Source organism: Setaria italica, chromosome V, assembly GCF_000263155.2.
Source record: "Setaria italica strain Yugu1 chromosome V, Setaria_italica_v2.0, whole genome shotgun sequence".
In the NCBI taxonomy this organism is placed as follows: domain Eukaryota; kingdom Viridiplantae; phylum Streptophyta; class Magnoliopsida; order Poales; family Poaceae; genus Setaria; species Setaria italica.
The window spans coordinates 38739254-38749659 of record NC_028454.1 but is presented as its reverse complement, the minus strand read 5'-3'; the positions used below and the strand labels follow the sequence as shown (position 1 = coordinate 38749659).

Sequence of the window (10406 nt, the reverse complement as noted above, 5' to 3'; positions counted from 1 at the left end):
GCTGTGATTCCACCCGTGGAAACGATGAGTGAAATTTTGGAACCTGTCCTTCAGGAGCCAACTGAACCCATCATTGCACACGAGGAAGAGTTGCAGCAGCCACCTCTGAATAGTGTGCCACAAATAGAGGCACAGAATGTGCCCGAAAGTGAGGGGCCTAGAAGGTCTCAAAGGGTCAGAAAATCAGCTATCCCTGATTGCTATAAAGTTTATAATACAGAAGAAGTTCATATAGAAGGTGATCCCACTTCATATGAGGAAGCCATGAAAAGTGTTCACTCATCGAAGTGGCTAGAGGCCATGAAAGATGAGATGAAATCGATGAGTTCCAACAATGTTTGGGAACTTGAGGAGATTCCTAAAGGAGCCAAGACAGTAGGCTGTAAATGGGTCTACAAGACTAAACGTGACTCCAAAGGGAATACAGAAAGGTATAAGGCGAGACTTGTGGCAAAAGGCTTTACACAAAGAGAAGGAATAGATTACAATGAGACTTTTTCTCCTGTCTCATGTAAAGACTCCTTCAGAATCATAATGGCACTGGTTGCACATTTTGACTTAGAGTTACATCAGATGGATGTAAAGATGGCATTTCTAAATGGGGATTTAGAAGAAAATGTCTACATGAAACAACCAAATGGTTTTATCATGGAAGACAAAGAGAATATGGGATGTCGTCTAAAGAAATCCATTTATGGATTAAAGCAAGCCTCTAGACAGTGTATCTAAAGTTTAATGATATAATAAAGAAATTTGGGTTTCAAGAGAATATAGAGGACAATTGTGTCTATGCAAAGTTCAAAAATGGGAAATACATTTTCCTAATTCTGTATGTGGATGATATCTTACTTGCAAGTAGTGATATCAGTCTACTGCAAGAGACAAAGAAGTTCTTGTCCTCAAACTTCGATATGAAGGATCTTGGTGAAGCTTCATATGTTTTGGGCATAGAAATTCACCGAGATAGATTGAATGGGGTCCTAGGATTATCGCAAAAGGCATATTTAGAAAAGGTTCTAAAGAAGTATAATATGCATGCGAGTAAGGCCACACCTGCTCCCATAGTCAAGGGCGACAGTTTTGGGAATTTTCAATGTCCTAGGAACCAGTACGAGATCGATCAAATGAAAGCGGTTCCATATGCTTCAGCTGTCGGAAGCTTACAGTATGCTCAAGTATGCACTCGCCCTGACTTAGCTTTTGTCACCGGGGTTCTTGGTAGATATCAAAGTAATCCAGGTATAGAACATTGGAAGATGGTAAAGAAAGCGTTGCGCTACGCGCAAGGCACGAAAGAACTCATGCTTACATATAAGAGATCTGATTCCCTAGAGATAAAAGGGTATTCAAATGCAGATTTTGCGGGAGACAAAGATGATAGAAAATCCACGTCTGGATACGTATTCACTCTCGCAGGAGGAGCTATCTCATGGAGAAGCTCAAAACAGAAAGTAACTGCGTCATCAACGATGCATGCAAAATTCATAGCATGTCATGAGGCCACGGGGCAGGCAATGTGGCTAAAGAAATTTATACCCGGATTGAGAGTGGTTGACTGTATTCACAGACCACTAAAGATGTACTGCGACAATGAGCCAGCAGTATTCTATGCTCACAACAACAAATCAAGCAATGCTTCCAAAGCCATTGAGATAAAGTTTTATGTTGTGAAAGACAGAATCCAGGATCACACTATAAGTCTCGAGCATATAAGAACAAAAGATATGCTTGCGGATCCGCTCACGAAAGGCTTACCACCCAATGTGTTCAGAGAACACTTAGCCGGCATGGGTTTAAGGGAAAGCCTATGATTCCTGGATTGGATAAGGCCCAAAAGAAACAGAATTGTTTCAAAATAGAGAGGTGTGTTGTAGCTGTTGATTCTATCGGCAATTAAGCTGTGACGATGAGGCATGCTCTACATATTAATCTACGATGAAACGAATAAAAGTGAAAAGTGTAAAGTTAAAAGTAAATGATGAGATCAAGGGGGAGAATGTTAGATTGATCTCCTTCCCAATGGGCCCAAAGGCCCATCGGGACCTTGATCAGCGCCCTGATCGGGGACGCTCACCCTAGCAATGGGTGGTGGGCCCCTGTCGCGCTGCGCTATATAAACAGGGTGGGGGACCCGGCTCGGCTCACGAGGTTCGCCGCAGCCAGCCGCCCACCGACACACCTACCGATCTAGGTTGCGCAGTAGCGGCGGGAAGCACCACCGCCACCTCACCGGCGACCGGACTCGGCACTGCGCGTCGCTGCCTTGCGCAGACTTCACCAACCGAACCAGCGATGGCCAGCAGCTCTGCTGCTCCCACCTCTAGGGGTGAAGGTACCCTATTTCTCTCACACTCACACTCGGCACCCACCAGGAACACCATGACCCTTATGTCATTCTCGATCCCGACTATATGTGCATCTAGAGATCCTAGGCACGGTCCTAACACCTTTCAACTCCGGCAATCATACGCTAAATTTTCCATCTGTTTGGTTTTGAATTGACTGAAAATATAACCAAACCCTATGGCATAGACAAGAATATCAAAGGGAGTACAAGTAAGCCCAGCTTGTCATAGAAACAAACTTTATGCGACGGAAATATTACAAGAACAAACGAGTTGTGCAGACAAAAAAAATATTATAAATTCCTGGTAAGTAAGAAATGGTGCATCTGATAGCGATTAGTGAGTCCTGGTGACTTCTTACCTTCGAAGTGCTGTTAAAATGCTGAAATATGTGGCCGAGTGAAATTCCAGCTTCCAGCATTTTCGGCGGACGGCGGACCGATTCCTTTTTTTATTTTGCAGGATCCGTCATTTTCTTACATCAGATCCCTTCCAGTTTCAGTGATGGCATAGCCGCATAGATGACCTACCACTGAGAAGCCCAGAAAACAGATGAAAAACATGAGAGCGCATACCAAATTCGGTAAAAGAAATCTAATAAAATAGCGCCACAGCAAATGTTGACGCTAATAGAGCATTAAACCTTTAAATAATTTCACTAGAACCGATCTTGAGGGCTTGAGGCCATTGCCTATTTGCCTCCGCCCGCCGCCGCGGCCCGCAGGCAAGCTGGTTATGGCGGAATCGGTGCCTGCACGGCTGCGCGGGCGAGGAAGGGAGGGCCACGTCCCCGGCTCACCTTGCCGCCATCTTATAGGACTATCCACTTTCGACTTTGCGAACAGATTATCTATTTTTAGCTTTCTAGTTGACTCTCTAAACGTTTAGGTGGGTTAAAAAGATTACTCTCTGTACTGAGGTACTCGTTCTAACGTACTATCAAATTTCTACTCTCCAAATTCCAATGGCTAGCTTACTTTCTAAAATATACACTCTCTATCCACTCCAACAACCTCTCTATTTCGGACTACAACAACCTCTCCATTTTGCATTCTCCATTCTGGCAACTACTGTGCGTGGGATCCACACTTTGATAAGGTAAATTAGTTTGCTAAGTTTGGCAAGTGTAAGGGGAAGTTTGGCAAGTCGGATGGGACGGAGAGTCAGATAACAACTCTGTTGAACCACGATTTTCTTCTTGTCTTGCTAAATTTTAGCTTGGCAACTTGGATAGCAAGACTCAGAGTTGCTCTAACTAGTTGGCAAAAAGATTTCTCTCCATACTGAAAGTCTACACTCACTATTTCCCACTACAACGGACTCTCTATTTTGCACTCTACATTTTAGGTATGGAACCCATATTTAGAAAGCTAACCCACTTGTCAAGTTTGGTTATAGAGTTTGTGCCAAACTCGTCCATTAACTTAACCAGGCCAACAAAATCGGGTCCAATTTGACTGGGCTCAGACCGGGCTGCCCATCTTTTTTTAGTGTAAATGTAATTCATTTAATTATTTGAGCCCGCCCATTTTTTCAGATCGCGAAAATCAATGTCGCGCCCAATCTCATCGTCGGGTTGGGTCTATTTTGCTCAAGTCTAGTATGGATCTATCATCCATGTAGAGAATAAAATCTCGGAAATACTATCCATCTTTAGATAACTAAGTATGTATAACTCAACAGTAGCCCAATAACTACCCCACAACGGTCCGACAAACTATCTCAACATTTTAGATGAACTATCTCAATATTTTTTACGTAAAAAAGTTGGTGGATGTAAAAAAATGTTGATAAAAAAATATTGGTGAGTGCAAAAAAATGTTGGTAAGTGAAAAAAAAGTTGGTGCATGTAAAACAATGTTTAGTAATAATGTTGATGAATGTAAAAAAATTAAAAAAATGTTGGTATGTATAAAAATGTTGGTCAATGTCAAGAAATGTTGACAATAATTAAGTCAGATATTTTAAAAAAATATTGATGATTGCCAACAAATATTGATAGATGTTAAAAAATATTGTTTATGAGCTATATAAAATTGAAAGATAAATCTTTCAGAAGATAGGAGCCTCATAACATTACTCGCCTCGACGAACAAAAATATCCATGTTTTTTTTGAAGGGGGACACAAAAATATCCGCGTGCATCCGAACAAACAGACAATAAATCTAGGCCCAAATTGGCCCAGGGCCAGGTGTGTGACCGATCGATCCAGCCTGCCGTATGTGGTGTGGATGTTTTGAGAGAACCCGGCCAGCGAAACGAACGAAAGACATTGGGCCATGTAGTAGGCCGGCAGCAAATGACATTTCATTTTGGGCCATGCAGTATGATGAGCCGAGCAACCTCTTCGAAAAAAAATAGAGAGAATTCACTATTTGACACTCGTATAATGAGTGGTTCTTGACCCTCAAATTTTTTTCCTTCTTATTTGATACTGACTTCAACTTTAGTTCCTCATTTGACACTCCCGTTCATTTTAACTCAGGTGAACAGTAACCGTGGATACTTCTACCCTATTTTACTAAATAAAATGACATCCAAATCACCTCTAAAATTCATGAAACCTTTTGTAGAGATATAAAATATAGAGAAAAACTTATTTTGCACAAAAACACATATATATCATTTAAAATATTAAAACTAAAATTCACCAAAATAAGCTACTTTTAAAGATTATGTTAATTTTAGAGCATAAAAATACTTTCCAAAAATTATGTACAAATAACCAATATTCCTAACACATGATGAAGTAATTTATACATAATAATTTACATATATAGACATTAATATATTTAACAAAAAAATATTTTTTTAAATAACTTAAAAATTTTATTTGCGACTTGTGAAATATAATAATTTTATAAATTGCATAAATGTGCAATTAGAATATTGGGTATTTTTAAGTAATTTTTGGAAAGTATTTTTATGCTCTAAAAATTCACATAATCTTTAAAATTAGCGAATTTGGGTGAATTTTAGTTTTAAAATTTTAAATGATATATATGTGTTTTTGTATAAAATGAGTTCATCTCTATCTTTTATATCACTACAAAAGGTTTCATGAATTTTGAGGTGATTTGGATGTTATTTTGTTTAGTAAAATAGGGTGGAAGTATCCACATGTTACTGTTAACGATGAGAGTGTCAAATGATGAACCGAAGTTCAAGTTAGTATCAAATAAGGAATAAAAAAAATTTGAGGACCAAGAAAGGAACCACTCATTATATGAGTGTCAAATAGGAAATTCTCTCAAGAAACAGTGATGGGCAAGCCAGCGAGGATGAGAGAGGACTTCTTCTGTTGCCGTTTTCAGCAACTTCAGCTTCTTCTTGTAAAAGAAAGCGCGCAATTACTAACCACTAGCAAAGGATCCTTGTGCTCCCTCCAAAGACCGGCTCTCTTCAATTCGTGTGGGCGAGACCAAGCACGTCATACATGGCAAATATGTTGAAATTGACGATGAACCATAAGCAAAATCCCAAATCGAATATAGCCTTTGGAACGAAATTTCCTGGGGATTATGTTCAGAAGACGCGCGCCACCATGCAGCCTCATCGGTTCGACGGTTCATACTGGCTAGGTTGATTCAAACTTGCCCCTTGTCTTGGATCCGTTGCGGTCACACTCTTTGTGCATAGCATCATGAGACCTGACATTCGGGGCCCACACGTGACACCGTCCAGGATCATATCATCACAGAACAATAAAATAGCGAGAAGCCGACGCCACCGGACTCCTGACAGTCTAATTATTTTTTTTTTTGATAAAGACAGTCTAACTATTATCATCATCAGCCACCTTGACGTGCTTGTGTTCATACATGAACTTCCGGCCACCACGCTTATCCATTTTCTTATGTGGGTTACGGCGTTACGCTACGCCCCAGCAGGTTCGCAAGTCTACTACAAAAAGAAGCATGACCCGTTCAAGCAAACCAGTCGTGGAGACCCTGCGGAAGCCAGCCGTGCGTGCTATTTCGCAGAAACCAAGCCATAACCGCCGGACGCAGCAACCGCCTCGAGATAGGCAGGAGCAAGCCTGCAATTACCTGTACTTCGGTTGGCATGCATGGAGAGACTGCTTCCAAGAACCTCAAGGACTCCGCGGTCTCCTACCACCATGCCTTATATAAACACCTACCTCCTCCATTACCCATCAACTACAATCTGTCAAATCCCACGCACAAATCTTGCAAAGCATTCCCAGATCTCCAATCTTCACCATGATCTCGCGGGATAATTCCAGTACGGGCTCAGACAAGGGCTCCTCCCTGCAGTTTCAGGACTTCCTGCCGGTGATGGCGAGGAAGCTCGGAGTGGACGGGCTGATTCAGGAGCTCTGCAAGGGGTTCCAGCTGCTGATGGAGCCCAGCACAGGCAAGATCACCTTCCACAGCCTGAAGCGGAACGCACCGATGCTCGGGCTAGGCGAGCTCCGGGACGATGAGCTCCTGGAGATGATGAGGGAAGGGGACCTGGACGGGGATGGAGCGCTGGATCAGATGGAGTTCTGCATTCTCATGGTCAGACTGAGCCCGGAGCTGATGGAAGAAGAGGCGCACAGGGCGTTCGACTTTGAACACTGATGCGATGATCCTTGTTACTTGAATACAACAGAAGATAGTGATTGTCTTTGATTTGTTTGTCCAACTCCATTGTGATTGTGAAGAATTCTGAAACTCAAATGAAGTCTGACAGACTGACATTCCTCATATTATGATACTAACACAAATAAAAAAAATAGATTACTAAGTGCCATGAGGATTCACTTGGAGTCACTGCATGTAAGACCATTTCATCTCTAGTGATCAGCAAAGGAAAGTTATTTATTCCAAAGTGTGCAAATGTGTAGAACAACAAAATTTTGTGATAAACCACATTACAAGAGTATTGTCTCATCCATACTGTACCTCAGGCACACTGCACACTACTCATTCCAATCTAGCTGCAGCATTTCCTGTACGTTATGAAAGTTCTACTGGAGTACCACAGAGCTCACCAATCTCCTTCTCCAGAAGCTGCACAAGATTTGCTCCGGTCCGCTTGTATATCCAACCGTCTGTTGATGCATCCCAATCAAACCTAGAAGGCCCACTGCATTCATATACACATAGCATATTCACATAAGAATAAGCACGGCACATAAATTCAGTGAAGGGCCTCTAGGTATTATAATTACAAGATACCCGAGGGTGGCATATATTTCACTATTTGATTCATTGATTGGAAATGAAGTATGCATAAATTTAAGATCCACATCAGCACATAGCCATAGCAGATATATACCAAACTGCATATCACATGGTATACTTCTTACCTTAAAGTTTCCTGATACTAGTAAATTATCTACAAGTGTAACATAATATCAACCTATAGCTTAACCCTTAACAATCCATCACAAACAAGATAAGGACAACAAAATTCATGTATCTAATACATACAATGAAACAAACAGCAAACAAGAAACTAAGATAGCATGGTAGTACCTCACAGGTGAAGATAACCAGATTTGCCTGTTTGGTGCTTGCTTGTTAACAACATAAGTCCCCAGATCCCCAAGCCTTAATGTCAAAACCTGATTCTGGAATGTCAGAGGAAAAGAAGAATGCATCAGTAATCCAATGTATGAAAGACAAATAATAGTAAGAAGTCACATGAAGCTCCATTGCTAGTTGCAACAAACCCCGTAGTCAATGTCAAAACCATCCATCTGAATGGAGTCACCATATTCCTAAGACACAAAGAACGATATAAGACAAAGGTATGAAGACTAAATGTTCAAAGAGAGGCTTTGCTGAAGTGCTGAGAGCTGAAGACCGTATCAAAGGTTCATTACCTCAAGTTTTTCAAGCAAATAGTGAATTGTCTCATCTGCTAATTTATGAAACTCATCCTCTGGCATTATCAACCTGTAAAGTGTACACAGTCATAATCACCAACTGTCCAATGCGACAAAAACGTATATAAAACAAGATGTTACATTACCAAAGTAGAATTATGCATAAAAGTATAGGTAATTAAGCATACCAAATACTCCCTCTGTTCTGATTTACATGACGCTGGTTAGCTCAAATTTGAGCTAAGCAACGTCAAATATAAACGAACAGAGGGAGTATCAAATTATTTCTAAATTGTAGCAAACAACTTATAACCACTATCCAGCCCAGCTCTCCAAATTTTATAGTTCTCATCAAGCAAATATGTTGATTTAAGCCACTATAATCTTTCCTAAAAACCTATTATACATTGCCGAAATAGGCAGATTTACAGTTACCATTTGACACAGGTAGATAATGACCAGAAATCACAACAAAATTTGCTCTACGGAACATTCCTAAATGCATGCTCTAGACAATTTCTCCATGGCCGCCATTCCCACTTGAAAGCTTTGGAAACTACCCTAATCCATCAATGGAACAACGGGCTAAGACTGCAAGGTCGAGAAACAAACTTGGGGTCCACCGCAGACGGGCCGGGCGCATCTCCGGCGGACTGTGTCGCGGGGCGCGTCGTCGAGATGGTCCTCGAAGCGAAGAGAAGAGCCGCTGGAGATCGGCCCGACTGCTGCGCCGCAGCGGCGGCGGCCGCGAGGGAGCGAGAGGTGGTAGCTTCAGGGAGATTGGCGGCCCATAAGAGTTGTCCTGTGCGGGAGCGGGAACGGAGCCGCCTCCCGGCGGTGAGGACCAGGAGGAGCTTGCGGGACGCCATGGCCGCCGCCGCCGCCTGTGTGTACGTGCCTACGCGGCAGCCTACGGAAGTCGGAGAGGTGGCGCAACCCTGCTCCGACGGCCACGGCGGTGGTGGTGGCAGCACGATGGAATCTCCCGTGCTGTGCCCGCAAGCGCAAGGCCGCAATCGGGTCACGTGGAACCCTAGGCTGCTGGCCCAACGTGTCTGAAGTATGGGCCGTTTTGGGCTAGGCCCAACCGAGGCATGACAACGCAGCCCACCAGCCTCTTTTTTCAATTTCCCCCCGGTACGTTGTGTCACTCGATCATGAGAAAAACTTACGGAGCAAAAAAGGATTGAAATTTTTTTATTCCATGGATAATCAATACCCACACCTAAAAATATTGTACACGGGATTTTTCAAAAAAAAACCCACCATTTTCATAATCAGCTCGTTTCACTTTTGGCCCCCTTTTTCACCTTGATACGCACCATGTTTCATGTTTTCATCTGGGATTAATGTGTATCGGAAGAGGTCCTACACACTGTTGCAAATAGCTCGCTATAGCTATTTTTAGACAGGTGCCGCGACGATATTGTAAATATTACAGCTAACTCGCTATATCATGAAATAGCACCGCTAAATTCAATAGCCTAGCACGACTGACTCCGCTCTGACTGAGTTACGAACTTATATACTTGTGATTTATGAACTGTGAGTGATAACTTATGACTTATCTTGTGAGTTGTGACTTTTTTTTTTATGTTTGCACTTACGCTTGGACATGTACCTGTGAAATATGAGCTGAAATTTGTGAAATTACTAATGTTTGGATCTAAATTTTGTTGGTTTTTTGCATAACGATAAATGCTATAGCTGCCGCTATAGCTCATATAACTTTTCCAAGACCACTCCGCTAAATTCTATAGCTCACGATTTGCAACGTTGGTCCTACAGCTTTTTCTTTACACATACCAGCTGATTTTGACTTCTTTCAAGCATCTGCTCGTACTTTGACCTTTCTAGCATGACAAGTGGCTGGCCGGCCAGAATTTTATGGAAAGGATAAGGGAAGTACCATAGGTTGCATCTAAAGATTTTGTTCCTTTTATTGGGGAAAGGAGTTTGAGAACCTATGGCCTCTTGTCTTGCTGAAGAAAAGGCTAATGCCATCATCACCATTCACCAGCGTGGAGGTGGGAGAGAGATAGCGTAAAGCGAGCAGTGAGTGGCCCGGTGTGACCATCTCCTCCTGCACCTCCCTTTTATTTATTTCCTGAGACGGCGAATATTTTGTGCATTGGTGCTTGACATTGTGGGGTGAGAACATTCCATGCTCTTCGCAGCAGAATATCGGCAGCAGCCAACAGCACCAGTACCCAGGTTCCTG

General features: G+C 42.3%; 2 protein-coding genes across 2 annotated transcripts; one reads left to right on the top strand and one right to left on the bottom strand.

The window, feature by feature from the left end:
• The first annotated feature begins 6372 nt into the window (after nucleotides 1-6372).
• LOC101764903 (calcium-binding protein PBP1) lies at nucleotides 6373-7225 on the top strand. Its single transcript, XM_004970142.4, has one exon. The coding sequence runs from the start codon at nucleotides 6570-6572 to the stop codon at nucleotides 6930-6932; it is 363 nt and encodes a 120-aa protein (XP_004970199.3). The 5' UTR covers nucleotides 6373-6569; the 3' UTR covers nucleotides 6933-7225.
• Nucleotides 7152-9188, bottom strand: LOC101765293 (frataxin, mitochondrial). The gene is made up of 5 exons (XM_004970143.3): nucleotides 8798-9188; nucleotides 8183-8255; nucleotides 8030-8077; nucleotides 7833-7927; nucleotides 7152-7440 (listed from the first exon to the last, which is right to left on the bottom strand). Exons 1-5 carry the CDS (start codon nucleotides 9052-9054, stop codon nucleotides 7311-7313), a joined length of 603 nt encoding a protein of 200 aa, XP_004970200.1. The 5' UTR covers nucleotides 9055-9188; the 3' UTR covers nucleotides 7152-7310.
• Between the last annotated feature and the right edge of the window lie 1218 nt (nucleotides 9189-10406).